The sequence below is a fragment of the Dromiciops gliroides genome, chromosome 1, assembly GCF_019393635.1.
Source record: "Dromiciops gliroides isolate mDroGli1 chromosome 1, mDroGli1.pri, whole genome shotgun sequence".
In the NCBI taxonomy this organism is placed as follows: Eukaryota; Metazoa; Chordata; class Mammalia; order Microbiotheria; family Microbiotheriidae; genus Dromiciops; species Dromiciops gliroides.
In genome coordinates this window covers 629499099-629517923 of record NC_057861.1, presented here as the reverse complement: position 1 = coordinate 629517923, position 18825 = coordinate 629499099, and the positions used below count along the sequence as shown (strand labels likewise).

The window sequence follows — 18825 nt, the reverse complement described above, 5'->3', positions numbered from 1 at the left end:
CCCTGGATTCAGGAGGACCTGAGTTCAAATTTGACCTCAGACACTTACTAGCTGTGTGACCCTGGGCAAGTCACTTAACCCTCATTGCCCTGCAAAAAAAAAAAATTGTTTTCATTTCTAATATGGTAAATAATAATATCTATAGTCCACACAAAACTTTTGGGGTCCTCAGTAATTGTTAAGAGTATAATGGGGAAAAAGAGTGTAATGGGGTCCTGAGCCCCAAAGGTTTGTGAACTAGATTTTAGAAGTAAATTTTCTGGGGCAAATTGAAGGCTTGCTACACATAAGCCCTCCAAACTTTCAGGTAAACTAGTTAAAGGAAGTGCCCAAGTGTCCTTTTTCTCCTCTATCCCCAGAGAACAGGGCCCAGACATAGGCCTACAAAGAGTGAGGGGTAAGGAAAGATTTACACTTGAAAGAGAAATGCCCCAAAGACAGATATGATGAACCAGGAAATTTCCCTTCCACACCCACTGCTTCTCATCCTCTTCTCCATCATCAAAGGGAAGCTTCTTACTGACTGTAGCAAGGCTAAAAATCATTTGTTTAAAAACAGCTTTGGGGCCTGATTGCTGTTCTCAGTACATGAAAATATGTCTATACTTCAGAAGTCTGGTTACATCGCCGAAGTCTCACAACACAACCCTGAGCCAAGTTCAGTAAACACTTTTCATTCATGAAGGGCAGGAGTCAAAGCATCTTGAAGAAGAGGATGAAGCACAATTTGAGAATATCTCCCCCTTTCTGCTCACTATGTGTGTGTGCACGAGTGCGCACGTGCACGCACACACACACACACACACACACACACTCCCCACCTGTTCCACATCATAGAATCACAGAATGTTAGAACTAGAAAGATTCTTAGAAGGCATCAAACCCCACCTATCCATTTTACAAAGGGATGTGACTTGCTCAAGGTTATACAGCTAACGTAGGGTCTTTAAACTCCCAACACTGGATTTATTACTACCTTGAATTTCTTCCATGAAGCCTAGACTGATTCCCCTTGGGAGTAATTACCTCACGTTGTCTTCTACCTTTCTAATATACTATTTTTTGTTTTGATTTTTGTTTTTATGGGGCAATGAGGGTTAAATGACTTGCCCAGCGTCACGCAGCTAGTAAGTGTCAAGTCTCTGATATTGGATTTGAACTCAGGTCCTCATGAATTCAAGGCCAGTGCTTTATCCACTGAACTGCCTAGCTGTCCCCATCTAATATACTTTTATAAAACCATGAGTTATATTATAGGTTGGAGAAGGAAATGGCAAACCACTCCAGTATCTTTGCCAAGAAAACCCCAAATGGGGTCACAAAGAGTCAGGCACTACTGAACAACAAATTTAGGGCAGCTAGGTGACACAGTGCTGGGTCTGGAGTCAGAAAGACTCATCTTTTTTAGTTTAAATTTGGTCTCAGACATATACTAGTAATATGACCCTGGGCAAATCATGTAACTCTGTTTGCCTCAGTCTCCTCATCTGTAAAAATTATCTGGAGAAGGAAATGAAAAAGTACTCCAGTATCTTTGCCAAGAAAACTCCAAATGGGTCATGACTGAAACATGGCTGAACAATGACAACAAAATCATTATAAGAGCTTGTGGTTTATCATCCTATTGACTATAAACTGCAAGAAGGCAGAAAAATGGACAATTTATTAATTGTCCACTCCCCTCGGTCCTTAACACATTTGCTAACCTGGATTACTGTGGTCGTTATTGTTTTTGAATGAATGAAAGAATGAACTTAAATGAACAGAATGGAATGGAATGCTGTCCTACCCTAAGGCAGAATTTAGCGGGATTGGTCTTTAGCCCTGGCCACACACAGGCAAGCCAAAAGCAGCTCTGGACAGGAGCTTAGCAGGCAGAACAAATCACCTCCATGTGCACACAAGGGCAGAAGTGTGTTCAGATAAAAGAACTTCCTTGGAGCTAGGGATTGGAAACCTGTAACATACAGGTCAAGTTTCTTGGCGCATGGAACAGGTGCCAAAACAATGCCCTGCCCCTCTACTGCCAGGAGGCTTCACCAACAGGCTTAAACTCCCATCCCACTCACCAGTTAGTCAGCAGGAGCTCATAAGTCTGCAGGCTGACCTCCACCCCTAAGTGTTCTCCTTAGGACTCAAGGCAGTAGTCTGGGATCCCAACCCCGATGCCTTCAGTAATCCCTTGGCTCATCATTCCCAAAAGGGCCCTTCTATGTCAAAAGGGCATGTGGTCTATGGCTTGGCACATTCCTTCCTTTCAAAGGGTTGCCAATGCCTAGACTAAAGCCACAGGGATGCATAGGAATACATGGATACAGGGCTTTAGTCTCACCTTAGAATTACAGGAAAGTAGGATCTCAGAGCTGAGAAGGCTTTTAGTGGTTATCTAGCCCAATGCCACAAGCAGCATAGGAATTCCCTCAACAGCACCCCCAACAGGTGATTGGCTAGCTTCTATTTGAATACCTCCAGTGACAAGGAACTCACTGTCTCATACGGTGGTCTGTTCATCTGTTGGACAGAGCTAATAGTCAGGAAGCTCCCCTGATCATTTACCTCCTCCTCAGAGCCAAGGCTACCTAGGATGCTTATCCACTGGATTCCACCCTCCCTCCCACCTTGGATCCAAAGAGAGTAAAATTCTTCTTCTCTGTGATGATGATCTTCAGAAATTTGAATGTAATAGAATCATGAATATGGAGCCAAAGTCATCCCCCCAGCCCCCCACCCCCTCCCATTTTACAAATGAGAAACTGAGGCTCAAGAAGGAGATTTGCCCAAAGTCACACAGATCATAAATCTCAGAGCCAGGTTCTCTGCTCCCAAATCCATCTCTATTTCTACTGTATCATGCTGCTCAGGGATCCAAATCCCTCTGTCTTCTCTTCCTCAGGCTAAACTTCCACAGTTGCACAAACCTTTTCTCCCAGGACATGGCTTTGAGTCACCTTGCTTTCCTAGACCTATTCCAGCTCCTTCTCCTCCCCTTCCTCCTCCTCTTCTGATCACCCCACTTCCAGTATCTCTGCTCTTCCAGGCACATCCAGGAAGGAGATACACTAACATAAAAATCCATTCCAAAGTATAAGGGACTTGGAGTTCTTAAAAGGGAGGCTTTGGGTGGTTTTGCTGAAGTGCTTCTTTTCTCTTTTTATAATTTGTTATAACATCAACAATGTTAATAATAGCTAATATTTACATAGCACTTACTATGTGCCAGACACTGTGCTAAGCACTTTACAAATATTATCTTATTTGATCGTTACAACAACCTTGAGAGGTAGGTGCTAGTATTATTATCATTTTACAGATGAGGCAAGTGAAGTTAAGTGACTTGCCCAGTGTCACAAAACTAGTAAGTGTCTGAGGCAGATTTTGAACTCGAGTCTTCATGACTCCAGATTCAGGTATCTATGCCCTACACTACCTAGCCTTACAGGCTCTCCCTGACTGAGACATTGGGGAAAGGCTATACTCAGAAATTAAGGTAATATGAAAATAAAATATCTCAATAAAACTATTTTTCTTTTCTTTAATAAAAGGGCAACCTAGAGAGGGTACCATTTTAAGGGAATGTCTAAATGTTTAATGCTAGAATTCCAGCCATCTCTGGGGATATACTTGAGAAGCATCCCTTGAGTCAAGCTAGAGTAGAGAGAATCATTCTCTTTTCTGTGTAAGCCTAGCCCTGCTTTCCTCCTCCCCTAAAGCTCATCACTGCCCTCTACATCAATGATGCATAAACTAATCTGACCAAGAGACTGCCATTTTCAGCAATTGCATACAAATTTACCAGCTGTTTTGGCCACATTATGCCTCTTCCCCCTTCTCATGATGGCCGATGAAGCTTAGACAAAATAAAGATGACAGTCTGTGTTTTCAGAGCAACAAATGAACACAAACTCCCTTGTAACCACTCTCTTTTTATTTTTTTCTTGTCAGAGGAAATAAAGAGGAACCAGTCATTAGACTCAGCCCCACTTTGCTTATCATCAAGAGTGCTACTACATGTCCCAGGAGGAGGAATGGATACAAACCACTGCTCCAGACTGAGCTCCTTCAGAGTCTCTGGGGGAGGGGAATCACCAGGAGACCTACTCAGAGGCATCTTCTTCAAAGAGCAGGTACCTCCCTCAGGAGCTTCTTAAAGATTTCAAGCTGGAAAGAATCTTAGATACCATTTAGTCCTTCATTTTACAGATGAGGAAATTGCGGACAAGTAAGGTGAAATAGATTGTACCAAGTCCTATAGATAGTAATCATCAGAGGCAATACTTAAACCAAAGTTTTTTCTGACTCTATCCACAGCAATACATTGGGTTTAGAGTCATAGAAATTTAAAGTTGGAAGTGACCTCAGAAGTCACATAGCTTAACTCCTACTTATTTAAATCAGGATTCAATTCTACAATACTCCTGGTAGATTATCATCCAGCCTCTGTGATGATTAACTCAAAATTCAAGTTGCAGCTATCGCTGATTCATTGTGTCATGTTTGATCAATTATATCCCTTCTCTGTGCCTCAGTTTCCTTTTCAGTAAAATGTGAGTACTGGACTACATGATCTCTAAGATTCTTTCTGGTTCTAGACTTCTACAGATCTCCATGCTGGATTTTTATTTGTAAAGCTAATTTTAGAGTGAGAACTTTGGAGCTAGAAGGCACCTAATAGAGCATCCAGTCTAATTCCCCCCCCTTTTACAGGTGGGTTCTACTGCTCACTTTTTTTTTGGCAAGGCAATGAGCGTTAAGTGACTTGCCCAGGGTCACACAGCTAGTACATGTCAAGTGTCTGAGACCGGATTTGAACTCAGGTCCTCCTGGATCCAGGGCCAGTGCTTTATCCACTATGCCACCTAGCTGCCCCCCACCCCCACTATTCACTTTCAAAAGGAATTTTCACATCAGAGCCCAATCCAACTGTACCCCTCAGTTGAGGCAGATGGCATCTGTGGGGTATGTACATCAGCATCTTCAACCAGATATGGAACAAAAATGAAAGAAACTCCTGGATTGATGTCAATGATAAGTACCAATAAGCACTTCTGATCCCAAGGCACCTTGCTACAATTGTTCACTATTCACTGAAATGGTCCATCCTGGACTCAGCTTAAGATGGTGCTGGAGTTTAGAAGGCTCCTTGTGGAGGTGGAAACACTTTCAGGGTCAATGTTCTAGTCAGGCTGTAGGATGTCAGAAACGAAGTCTTCATTATAAAAGATTCTCTTTGAACTGTAATAATACCCGACAGAAAAAGGGACCATGGTCATCATCTAATCCAATACCAACCTGAAGTATGAATACCTGCTATGACATTCCTAACCTATAATTATCCTCTTGAAGGATTTTTTCTTGATGAGGAACTCACTGCCTCTCAAAAAAGTTTGTCCCATTGTTGGACAGCTCTTGTTATCAGCCTGTGGTCAAGAAGAATCCTTAACATCTCTATTTATTGGGAGATAGAATGTTGCACTTTTGTTTTTCCATCCCCAGTTCCTGGCATAGAGCTGCAAATAGTAGGTACTTAATACTTGCCAAAAGAATGTATGAATGAGGCTAAGGGGTTAAATGATGTAGAACCCCACATTCAGAATCATCCACAGCAAATTAAACCCAACCCTATAGAAAAGTGCAAAATGAGGCTGGAACTTCCATAGCCCTGGTGAATGAGGTTTGATTGTTGAATAATCACATATCTTGCTATGGACACACTTGAACCCTTCTCATAAAGCTTCTTGTTGGCTTATAGAAGAAAATGCATGGCATCAGGCTTAGAATTAGAGTCAGACTCAGGTTGAGATACAGGTTTGCTTTAAGATTAGGGTAAAGGGAGGATTTTCAAAATATTTTCCTCACATCTACACTGTTATCCTCCGAACACCTTAAGGTGCCAGCTAAATGTGAGTTACTATCCTGATGGATGGGATCAGGATTGGTCAGGACTGAAGTTTAGTGTTCCTTTAAGGCTGAACTAACACAGAGAAGAGTTCTAATTGTTATTTACACTAAGCGTTCAAATCTCTTGCCTCACCAGGGTGCTTATATGGCAAAATCCAGCATGCACTCTCTTCTTCAGGATGTACCTTTTTTGTATTAAAACAGAATTCTTTGCTTCCAAGAGAGTTCAGTTCCTTAGATCACTTCCTAATGACAGGCCCAACCTCTTTTTTTTCTCATCATGATTGCAGGTGGATAGGCTCCTACTCATCACCCAGGCTGTCCTCTGCTGAAAGATCACAAGAACCCTCACCCACCCCCTCTGCTGGTTCGTCTGGGACCACACTCCAATGAGGGTTCTTGACATGGATCGCCTCCAGGGCTCTCTAGCATCCTCTCTGCCTGTGACATCACCAGAAACAAAGTCTACCTTTAATGAGTCCTTCCCTGATGCAGAACTGTCCCTGGCTTCATTCTGTGCAAAATACAGACATGGCAAACTTGAGCCACCACCGAGCTCACATAACCCAGCCTGACAGGCTACAGTACACAAAATCCCACCCACCTCTCTCTATAAATAGGCCTGTGTAGGAGCAACAGTACTCACCAAAAAAGTTCTATTGCAATTATATTTTTAAAAAGAAAAAAGTAAATCAATAAGGATACCCCCCCTTCCTTTTGGAAGCTTCTTTGCACTGGATTTTATTTAAACTGACAGGCACACTCAAAATAACTACAGTTCTTTGTTGCCACACCATCTCCTAGAGAATGCCTTTCCTCCTGAAACAGAGTGTGAAAAGTTAAGGACTTATTTAAAGATCGACCCTTTCTCCATTCAAAACACTACTCCTATCCAGGAGCAGGCTGCTGCTTGCTGGATGTGACATTCTGACACAGTCTATCTTGTCCAATACAGAGATAGTCCCCAATCCTGGGCCAGTTGCTATTTTGGCCATCTCCATTTGTACAGTTGGTTTACAACTTGTAAGCTGAAGAAACAAACTGGATTATCATGGCTCTCCATTCTGCTATCTGATTCCTTCCCTCCACCCCCACAATATGCCCAACCAAGATTCCCAAAACAGTATTGTTTCCCATGCATCTATGGCTGTCTAGAAAATGGATCAAAGTTTCCCTGAATCTTGTTTATCTCCAGGATCGGTAACAACCAGGGAAACTGAACTACATGCACAATCATTCTTGTGTTAACTCTCAAGCCTGTGCACGTGGTCAATTTTCTCCCCAAGAATTTGCAAGGGAATCTCTTACTATGTACATTAAGATCCATTCTGATCTAGAGTCCTTTACAGTAAGCTGATCTTCCCTACACCTGTCAGATTCACAATTGCTTTTTTTAGATTTTTTTCCCTTTAACTTCTGTACTTAAACTTTCATCTGTTGGAGGTCAGAGCCTCCATCTGGAATGTCCAATATTCATTAAAAATCCTTCATTCTTTCAATAAGTATTTAGTGTCTGCTATGTGCCTAGCACTGTGTTACAAGTTGAATGGGCATACAAAAAACTAAATAAACTAGTACTGCCCCTTAAGGAACTTATATTCTTGCAGTTAGTCAGAACCAGGATTTCAGTAGGTTGAAACATAAAATAATCCTTTGGTTTCAGCTGCTGTTACAAAGTTAGCCCTAACTAACAGAAGTAGGTCTAGTTTCAAGGAGTATCGTTGTATTGGGGAGAGGGGAATGTATAGAAGGGGGCAGTGCTGATTGCAAAAGGGGTGGGAAGAAGTGGGGTTGTCCTTTAAGATGTATACCAGAATGAGACATGACAATTGAAATACATAAGAGGCTAAAAATACCGCTCTTGAGGTGATGGAAAGAGTCCATACTCCCTTAAGCCCTGCAGATAAGTTAATGCCCATTTTCATTCCCAGAGTGATCAGAGTCAATATGGAAATTCATCACAGGATTGAGTTTAGACTCAGGTTCTGTATTATCTGGCCTTTTAAGAAGATAAAAGCAGCTTTTGACCCTTGTCATAGGCTAGAGATGAAGGATAGCCAGTCTCTAGTGTTGAAGTAAAAGCTGAGAGGAGACTGAAACTAGAAATGGAACTTTGTTACTCTAGTGATGGAACTCCATCTACATCATTTCCCAGCCACTATTCCTGACCCTATTCCTATACAGAACCTAACAGTCAAATCTCTCTTTGGAAGGTACAGCTTCTTGTTGTCTTCTGCAGAGATGTTTTGCTAGGTACTCAATCTTCTCTTAAACCCCCATCGTTTCTTCCTCTTCCATAAAGAGACAAGTGAAATGCACCCAGACTGTAATTCACATCTCAAGACACAAAGGGAGCTTTAAGTGAGTTGGATATCTGGATAACTCCTGAAATAAGCCAACCTTCTTTCCTTTCTTCCCTTCCCCCTTTCCTTCCTTGCTTCTTTCCTTCCTTCCTCTCCCCCTTCTTTCCTTCCTTCCATTACTTCTCTTTCCTTTACTTCTTTCTTTCTCAGCTTCCTTCTTTCCTTCCTTCCACTCTTTTCTTCCCTTTCTCCCTCTTTACTTTTTACTTCTTCTCTTCCTTGCCTTTCTCCCCTCCCTCTTTCCTTCTTTCCCTCCCTCTTTACTTTCTTCTCTACCTCCTTCTTTCTCTCCTTCTTTCCTTCCTTTCTTTTTTCCCTTCCTCTTTACTTTCTCCCTTCCCTTCCTTCTTCCTTCTTTCCCTCCCTCTTTCCTTCCTTCCTTCTCTCCTAGGTACAAGGAAATAACCTTTGCTGTTATTTCCACTTCCTATATTAAACAACAACAACCACCACCAAAAACTAGCTAGAAATCTCTAACTCAATCCCCAAACAATGTTTTTCCTCTGGCTAGCTTTCAGAAAACTCAAATTCAGATGCAAAGATTGACGTAACTGAACAAACAAAACAAACCCACACATACAAAAAGAACTGCCAGAAACTTGGACTGTCAAGAGAGAGAGAGAGAAACTCCAGGACACAAGCTAGTCCTATGATCAGTTCAGGTTTTTTTCTTCTTACAAATACCTTCAAAGAAAAAAAAATGGGGAGGAGACATTTATTGAAGTCTGGCCCTGATCTCATTCCACCAACCAAAGGGCTAATCCCAGCCAGTAGATTTATATCAACTGGATTTTGGATCCTAGATACTTTCATCCCTTAATTCTCAAACATTGTCACTTAGACCATTTTCCTTTCTAGCGACATAGAAACTTGATGGGGAAGCATCCGCCCCTCAAAGAGGGTCTATGTCACATACAAAATGGTGTGTATGTGTGTCAGGGTGGGGTAGAGAAAGTGGTTGCAAAATCTTATTCACAGAAGGGTAAATTATATACAAACTCAATAAAGCCTCTAGACACCTAGAGCCCTTAGGACACAGGCAAAAAATATTCCACTCTTCAGTGATCTTATTACTTGGTATGACATAACAGCCCCTTTTCCCAATCCTAACAGTTCACCCATCTCAGTCTTGATAACTTGGTTAAGAAGGTGTCAGGGAAATCCAACTCCCCCAGTGTTTGGATTTTAGAAAAGAGAAACATTAGTTTTTATTACTTTTTTGGAGCTCAGATTCCTCATCTATATTTAATATTTATACAGCAAAACGCACAAGGTCAGGAAAATGTAAACAAACATTGCTCATCCTTGCTTCTTTTTGTCGTCCTAACTTTGACAGGGGAAGTTAGTGTGGAAAACAAGGACGGCTTTTTCACCCTTGCCTTGCTGCTCTCAACACCAAATCACTCCAGCTCTGTGCAAACTAAAAACTGAGAGACGTCCAACGCCCCTAGCAACCACGATGGCACAGCTGCCTGAATAAACCCAGGCCTCAGAAATGCAAGGCTGCAAAAGTGGGGGTGGGGGTGCCTGGACTGATACTGGGAATATCCACTGAGCCTGGCAACTGCTGCTCACTGCCCAGGGAATCCACAACAGATATAGTGGTGTGTCCTGATGTTCAATCTATATGCCTTCACACAGCCCCTTCCCCCTTCCTCCTTCCCCCTTCCCCCTCCTTATAAGGCTGGAGCTTCTTAATTAACAAATAATTTGCCAGAGCTTTGGAAAGCTTGACTTCATAAACTCCCCTGGTCATAATGACAGATAATTCTACTGTCACACATGACTTTTCTCACATTTTTACTGAAATTCAATTTTCTACTTGTCACAACCACTAGGAAAGAAGAATGCATTTCTCTTTGGTTGGAGATAAAATCAGCTGGGGACATGGGAAAGGAAAGTGAGGGACCTGTACTCCCCTCCCACCTGAAGTAGGAATTAGTCCTTCTAAACATTTCGAATTTGGACCACAACAGGTTCCCAGCCAACTCCACCCATCCACCAAACAGCTACCCTTTACTGCAAAATGAAACATGCAAATTCCCCTTAGTTACATGTTGATTCCAGTGTTCTGCCTCTCTTTGTGGTCTTTTAAATAAATGCTTCTTTTTTCCCCTCCTTTTTTGAGATTTGGTCTTTCTCCTCCTTCTCCACTAAAGATTTTGCAGACATCCGGGTAAATAAGTATTAAAGAAGTTCCATTTCACTGATTCCTGATAAAGTACAGATGAACCGTTATCTTTTCTGGTGCCCCAGAATAAAACACATTTTCCTAGTGTCCTAATAAGAGGGAGAGGTGTGAAGTGGACAGAAACCACAAGACTACATTCTCCTTTTCCTACTTGGATAGCCTAACTCTTTTTGAAGATTAAGGTCAGGTTAACATTAAGGTTTTGCTGGGTCTTCCCTACAGAATGGAGTTATAAGTGCCCTGCCATTCACATAAGTTCTGTATAGAGAAGGGCATCAAGGGACCAGGCTTCTCCAATATTGCTCCAGGAAGCCAAGGTCTCTAACAACTCAGGCAGAGCAACGGGATCCTGGGAGACAGTAACTAACTGCTTTGAGTTCACCCCAATCATTCAGAAACACCAAGTTTTCCCAAGCTCCCTTGGCAGGGGGGCTCACCAGGCCACAGGCCACCTTCTCTGAAATAGATGTGAAACACACAACTGCAACGGTTCCCAGGCACCTCCCCCAAACCAGCGGTCCCTCCCGGGATGCAAAATCCTGGAAGGAAAAAGGAGTCTTGGTGGCCAGGCAAGACAGGACAGGGCAGGGGAGGGCGAGGGGGTCAGCTATGAGCACGGAGCACTTCCCCACTGAAGGCAGGGCAGCCTACCTTCCCTCCTTCCCTCTCGGATACTGTGGCCACTTCGCGCCTAGCAGCCTGAGCCCTGTGCGCCCCTCTTTATGAAGTAGCGGCCCAAAGGGGGCTAGAAGGGAAGGATATGGGTTACAGACCAGTCTGAGGCACCAGCTCCGCGGCCGCGAAGTCTGCTTGAGGCAGAAGAAGACGGTGGCGGCCAGAGCCGGGTAGGGGACTTGCTCCTCGTCGGAGGCGCCCAGCTCCGGCTCCGGCTCTTGCTCGGGCTCGGGCTCCGTCGCCGGCTCCGGCTCCGGCTCCGGCTCCGGCTCCGGTTCCGGCGCGCGCTCACGCTCCAGCTCCCGTTCCCGGGCAGAGGACGCCCCCGAGGCCACGCTGCCTTGGAGAGACTTGCTGCCGCTGGCCGCATCCTCCTCCTCTTCCTCCCCAGGCTGGGCAGCCTGGACCGACGCGATGGGCACCCGGACCTCGTCGCTAGCCAGCGGCTGCAAGGGCTGTCTCCTCTCGCCATCAGTCATGATCGCGGGCGGCACCTGCGGGGAGGGACGGGGGAGGGGGACGACAAAGGCAGCGCTGACCGGGGGGGCCCCGGCACCTCTACCCCCTCCCCCTCCCGCCCCCGGCCGGCCCCGCCCCAGACAGCCGGGAAAGGGGGAGGGCAGGGAGAGAGGGACAAAGGGGAAAGGGACTGGGGTTGAGGGTGGGGGTGGGGGGATTCCCAAGTGCCGAGGACAAACTAGGGGCCGGGAGGCGGTGGCAGAAATGGAGTCTAAGGACGTCCAGCGCCCTCCTCCCTCCCAGCTCTCCCCCCTGACTTCTCCCCACATAGAGACTCTGCCAGAGCAGAAAGCCGGCCCGGCCGGCGGGCGCCGGGGGCTGGGAGCGTGTGCCACGCCGCCGCCCCCCGCCCGCGGCTGCCTCAGCGCCTTTGTCTTTCGTATTAAAGCAAATGCTCTCCTAGACCCCCCCCCACCCCCCCGCACTACCCCAGCACCCGCTCTCTCCCTCCCCCTGTTCCCATTTCCCTGGTCCCAGCCCCACCAGGCCAGCCTGGACACCGGGCATCAGCCGTCCCCTAACCCACTGCCCCTCCAGGTTGGGGGCGCTGGAAAACCGAGGGAGAAGGGGATTTCTGGAAGAAGGCACCCCCTCCCCCGAGTTGGATCCGGGCTTTGGGGAAGTTGGAAAGGGGTCCAGGGAGGCGGAAAGTGAGGGGCGGCAGCGGGGCGGGCAGGGGGTCGAGCCGCGGGGTCTTGCGTCCAGGGGCCGGGGACTAAGTGCCCCAGTGGCTCTTTCGCGGCCTCACCTGGGTCCGGCGACCAGATGGCTCCCCACGAGCATAGCCGTGACGTCCAGTTCACCGCGCACCAGGGCACGGAGACACTTCCCGGGAAGCCAGGACGGCGCCCGCCCGGACTCCAGCTTTGTAAATCCACCAGCCACCAGGAGAGCCCCGGACTGACGGCGCGGTGTCGCGCGCTTCGCGTCTCCTTCACTAGCTCTCTCCCTCGCGGTCCCTGTCTCTCTGTGTCTCTGTGTCTCTATCTCTGTCTCAGGCTGCCTCAGTCCTGCCCCCACCTCCTCCGCCTCCCGGAGAGATGCGCCCTCCCCCCGCCTCCCAATTCCCGAGGCGGGCGGACGCGCAGCCTCGGGACCTGGGGTCGGGCCTCTGCGAAGTCAAGCTGGGGCGAGGACCGGGTGGTCCGGCACAGGCGCGAGGGGCCGGGATGCCGGGAGCTTCTGTAGCCAGCTCCGGAGCCTCCCCGCTCCGCTCCGCTCTGCTCCGCGCCGCACAGCCCAGCCCAGCACAGGAAACTTCGGCTTTACCAGCCGGAGGAGGGACCGAGGGAGGAGGCAAGGAGGAGGGGCTGGGAACCCGGCGGAGCCGGGAGGGAGTGGAGTGGGGTACGCGGCGCGGAGAGAGGAGGCAGGGCAGCGATGGAGCCCAGGTGACCCCGTCAGTGGGGTGTCTCTCTCGCTTTCCTCAATCCCTAGCTTTCCTCTCTCTTTCTGCTCACTCGCTCTCTCCTTCCTCCCTCTCTCTTCTCTCTCTTTGTCTCTCTGTCTCCTCTCTCCCCTCCCTCTCTACCAGTCTCTGCTGTGTCTATCTCAGTCTCTCCCTTCTCCTTGCGTGGCTCCGGGTCTAGTTTTCTTCTCTACTCTTCCTCCCTCCTTGCCTTTCCATGTCTCTTTCTTCTCTCTCCCTCCTCCTCCTTCTTCTCTCTCTCTCCCCGCCCCCCCACCCCGGTCCCGTTTCTCTTATCTTTCTGGACCTGTCTTTCTCACCACCCCCCCTCCCTTCTTTCCCTGTCTCTCTCTCTCCAGGTTTTTCTTTCCTTCAGCCCAGTCCTCACAAGATTCCCCTTTAGGTGACTGTTGGCCCTGGAGTCAAGGACCCTGGGCAGGGGTCGGAGGGAATGCAAGATGTCCGATCAGGTGATGTAGTCCTGCTCCGCCCTGCCCCCTTCCTCTTCCTCTCATCAGCCCCGGGGTCCCTGGAAGGCTCAGTATCTGACCCTTAGACCTTGAGGGAAGTGGGGGCGGAGGGCTTTTTCTTTTCTTTTTCCCCCCTTCACTGGGATTCCTGACGGGGGTGGGAAGGGGGAATGACAATGTTCCGCTACCCTTCCCGAACCGCAACTTGCTTCTTCTCCTCTCTACCCCTTAATCTAAGAGCAGTAAATCCTACCCCCTACTTTCGCGGCCCTAGATCTCCAAGGGGCGAGAGGAATACTGTGAGATGAAGGCAAGGACCCCACACACTTGTCTTCTTTTCTGAGTTCCAGGGAGGTATTCCAGAAGCTTGTCCTGGAGTAATAGGATGCAAGAAAAGACGTGTAAACGTCTAGGTCTCCCTCCCCCCAACCCGGACAACTGCCGCGGATAAACCGCAGGGAAGGCTGGAGAAGCTCAAGAATCCGGAGTAGCGACTTTAGACTTTTGGGGAGACCTGGAGGGTTTACGTTTTCCTGCTGCTCTTTTCTTCATAGGGTCATCAGGCAGATGGGGCACCCAAGGGGTCAGACGTAGGAGAGCCTACCCGACCACGGGAGAGTCTTCGGGAAGCGGTACCCGGAAAGGCTCCCCCTCCTGCGCCACAACCTGCGGGGGCCGGACGTCGCTCCGCACAGTAGACGAGGACAGCCTCTAGTGTTTTTGCCTCCCCCCCTCCTCATTCTCCCTGGCCTCTCCCCTCACCCCGCCCCTACTCGTTTAATCTGCAAATGCAATTCTCGGCTATTTCTGTTCTATCCATCCTCTCGCCACTTCCCTGGTCTGGCCTTAGGAGCTGAACGCAAAGGAATCGCCAAGGAAAAGGAACTACAGGCAAAGTCCCGGGCTAAGAAGCTCGGCTCCTCTGGAGTGTGTGCGTGTGTTCCGTTGGGCTTCTGTGCCTTGTGTTCGAGGGTTGTCTATTGCGTTAAACGAGATACTGGAGGGAAGATGCATTAAAGCGCTACCTAAGAGCTGTAACGACGTTTACTGTTGGTTTGCTGTCCGTGTGACTGGGGTGTGCTTGTGAGCATTTATGGTGGACGTCAGTCTGTTGTGCGTGTGTGTGTGGTGCGTTTATCTTTGTGGGTTCGTGGGTGTGCAACATGCTGCCTTCCCCCGGAGGTACTGTGACATGCTGAGACCCCAGGACTCTAGGCACTGGCCGAGGCCCTAGGTTCTCCCTAGAGGAAAGCATTGAGCTTTATTGAGCTCTATTGATCATTGAAACGGACCCCTACCCCAGCCTCCGGGAGTGAGGCAGAAGGGAAAATTTCTTCTATTTTATATCACGAGTTCTGAAGTGAACCACCTCCGTTTGACCCCTTGCTCCCCACGGAGCCACAGTCACAGCGAGGTAAGGGGCCCTGTGCCTTTACTGGTAGAGCATCATCCTATGCAGCTGCCCTAATAGGTCCCCTAGTCAGCCCACTGTTAAAGGCTTAGCAGATCCCGGAAACTGGACCCTGGGATAAGGTGAGGCTAACCTTTCCTCTCCTGCCCGGATAGAACCCCTTCCCCAAGTTAATTAGACAATTAGTTAGAGTTGGCAGGCACCTTATCTAGTCCACTCTCCATTTCACAGATGGGGAAACTGAGGTCCTAGAAAGAGTAAGATCGTTGCCCAAGGTCATACAGTACAGAAGACCTGGGGGGGATACTATATAAACTCTTTGCCCAGGACTAGCACCCCAAGAACTCTTCTAGACACAGACAAGATCGTTCCAGGGTTAGAGTTAGGGGGAGGGGGTGATCAGGGGCAGAAGAGCTCGAACTCCAACATGCTTTCTTTTCTCTCTATTTCTTGCTTCTTGGAGACAGTGCTGGTAAAGGTGGAAGTCAGCTTCCTCCAGACCTTTTCCAACAGACGAAAAAGGTCCCCTATTCACACTCAAGGCAGCTAGGTGGCACAGTGGGTAGAGTGCTGGGCCTGGAGCCACAAAGACTCATCTTCCAGAGTTCAAATCTGGCCTCAGACACTTACTTACTAGCTGTGCAACTCTGGGCAAGTCACTTAACCCTATTTGCCTCAGTTTTCTCATCTGTAAAATGAGCTAGAGAAGGAAATGGCAAACTGCTCCAGTATCTTTGCCAAGAAAATGCCAAATGGGGTCACTGACAGTTGGACGTGACTGGAAAAAAAGGACAACAATTCACATTAGGCTCTCAGAAACAGTTGCTGCATGGAGGGGGTGCTTTCTGAAGGTCAGGGAGCTGTGCCAGCCTTCCGTGCCTACATCGTTCCCCACAGTCACAAATTTCTCTGGGGAGCCAGGGCCTGACTCCTAGCAGAAGCCCTTGGACAACTCATTCTGCAGGAATCTGCCCAGACCTGGGGCTCCAGGAAGAGCTAGAGGTGATTCCTCTCAGTCTGAAATTGGAATTGAGGCAGAGGCAGGTGCAAATCACCCTGGGAGCTGTAGGAATGTGTTTGTTGATTAACAGCAAGCTCATCCCTGATTTGATAAATTAAGCTCAGAAAGTGATTTGGGTCCCCAAAGTCTCAGTTTACTCGTTTTTCAAAAAAGGGTAAAAATAATACTTTGGATGGTATGGACTTTTTGGGGGTAACCTAACCTATAACTTTTATTAGACTACATCATAGTATTACAGAATCCTAAGGATTAAAGTCTCCTCAGAGGTCATCTCATCCTATCCCATCATTTTACAAACAGGAAAATGACATTTTTGTATAATGACATAACTGCTTAATGGTGGAACTGAGGTCCAAACCCGGGCCTCTTAACACCTAGCCTGGTACTCTTTCTATGGTCCTTTCTCCTTTCTTCTCCCTGTTCTCCTTGGCCCCTCCATCTAAGGTCCAGAGGAGGGGCTTTTAAAAATAAGGACAAGAATCCAGATCTCCTAACTCCTTGCCCAATGTCATTCAATGATACCATCTGGAAATGCTGAAAGACCTCCATAAAAATCTTATGCAGAACTGTGAAAAGTTGTTTTCAGGCAGGAGCTGAAAGACTCTCAGTTCAGCCAGAACTCTCCACCTTGGTCACAATCCAGGAGGGGCTCTCTGGGCCAGGCCCACATGCCTCTTACCAGTCCCTCCTTTTGTATATGGGAACTTTTAGAGAAAAGACAAACATTTACAATATTTCAGTGCTCCTACTTGGCTTTGGAGGACCTCAGCTGGTAATTAAGGTTTTTCAGATAGCAATTAGGAGGCCAACCTGCTGAGATAAACATGGGAGGGGCCTTGTGGTCTATTTTAGAGCCCTGGGAATTGGGGCTTCCCTAATTGAGGGAAGGAAAGCCCTGAGCTGGGAGTCAAGAGACCTCTGATCCAGTGCCCACTCTGTCACAAATTTGCCATGCAACTGTAGATTAGCTCCTTTCATGTCTTTGGGACCCAGTTTCCTCCTTCTTATACTCAAGCCAATGCTGGTAATATGCATCAGAATATTTACACCCACCAGGCACATCTCTGCTGCTCTTGGGGGCATTCCTTAACTTTGATACTTCAGAGATTATGGCCCTCTCAAAATGTGTAACCATGACTCCAGTTAATTAACAAACACTGTGTCAGGCACTGTACTTGGTGCTAGAGGAGTACAAAGACCAAAATAAACCAATTGCTGCCCTCAAGAAGCTTACATTCTTTTGAAGGAAACATGCACATATATAAATCAATATAAATTATTCACTAAGTAAATTTGGGTGGTGAGAGGAACTGACAGCTGGGGGTATCAGGAAAAGCCTCATGTTGAAGGTAACTTTTGAATTAAATTTTGAGAGAAACAAGGGATTCTAGTAAATAGAGAGGAGGAGGAAGCGAGTTCCTGCTTCTGATGATGCCTGTGCAAGGGCACACAGGTGAGGCGCAGGATCTTGTGCAGAAGGAAGAGCAAGCAGATAGTTTGACTGGAGCACAGAGTGTATAAAGAAGAACAATGTGTAATGTGATAGCCTGGAGGTCAATTGTGAAGCAAACAGAAATCCATGTTTTCCCAGAAGCAATAGAGAGCCACTAGAATATTTTGAGCAGGGGAGTAACATGGTCAGATTTTTGCTTTAGGAATACGACTGGAAACTGTGTAGAAGATGGACAGAAGAGGAGAAAGACAAAACAATGAGCCCACTTAGGAAGGCAAATGTGTTAAAAGATGAGAGTTTGTCCTGAGGAACAACTTGGAACTCATGAAAACATTAGACATCTTCCCAAGAGCAATCTTGCTCTCTTCTTTAAGGTCAATTTTGGTTGCAGCTACGTGTCCCAAAGATAGATAGATAGATAGCTAAATAGATAGATGTATAGATAAATACATAGATAGACAGATAAATAGATAGATAATAGGCAAAACTTGTTGATTTTCAGGGCTTTAAATTCCTGACTTATCAGAGTTTTGTTTTGTTTTTTTTTTAGTGAGGCAATTGGGGTTAAGTGACTTGCCCAGAGTCACACTGCTAGTAAGTGTCAAGTGACTGAGGCCAAATTTGAACTCAGGTCCTGCTGACTCCAGGGCCAGTGCTCTATCCACTGTACTACCTTGCTGCCCCTTATCAGAGCTTTAAAATTGACCAATAGGCCCCAACCCATAGTGAATCTCAGTAGCTTAGCCTCTACTAATTATCTGTCTGTCTGTTTATCAGTGGGCTAGCTCAATGGACTGGCCACCCAACTGCATGGCGAAGTTTAGACCATAGATTTTTTTTGTGGGGCAATGAGGGTTAAGAGACTTGCCCAGGGTCACACAGCTAATAAGTGTCAAGTGTTTGAGGCTGGATTTGAACTCAGGTCCTTCTGAATCCAGGGCTGGTGCTTTATTCACTGCGCCACCCAGCTGCCCCTAGACCATAGATTCTTAAACTGTGGGTTTTGAATGCATATGGGGTTGCATAACTTAATGTGTGGTCACAACAATTTGGCCACAGTAAAAAAAAAAAATTATGTATACCTAGATATCTGGGGTGGAATAAAAATTTCTTGGGTGAAAAGAAGCCCTGGTTACACCAGGGTCTATAGGTATATAAAATTGGTACAAATAACCTTTTACTGTTGTCAAATTTTTTGAGACCCCCACATTCAGTTATGCGACCCCATATTTGGTCTGGACTCACAATTTAAGAAGCTAGGCTCTAGACAATAGGCATTTTTCAGTCATGTAGTTTTTCTTTCAGCAGCTAGGTGGCACAGTGCATAGAGTGTAGAGCCTGAAGTCAGGAAGACCATCTTATTCAGACACTTAGTAGCTGTGTGACCCTGGTGAAGTCACTTAACCCTCTTTGCAT

The 18825-nt window shown here is 46.9% G+C and overlaps 1 protein-coding gene across 5 annotated transcripts in view; it reads right to left on the bottom strand.

The window, feature by feature from the left end:
• The window catches only part of CACNA1H (calcium voltage-gated channel subunit alpha1 H), a 440720-nt gene extending 428195 nt beyond the window's left edge, over nucleotides 1-12525 (bottom strand). For all 5 annotated transcript variants that reach the window (XM_043977864.1, XM_043977865.1, XM_043977861.1 and 2 more), the window contains exons 1-2: nucleotides 12395-12525; nucleotides 11215-11621 (exon numbers count right to left, since the gene is read on the bottom strand). In XM_043977864.1, the coding sequence (XP_043833799.1) occupies nucleotides 11215-11606 (392 nt within the window). In that variant the 5' untranslated portion in view covers nucleotides 11607-11621; nucleotides 12395-12525. The remainder of the gene's footprint in view (nucleotides 1-11214; nucleotides 11622-12394) is intronic.
• Between the last annotated feature and the right edge of the window lie 6300 nt (nucleotides 12526-18825).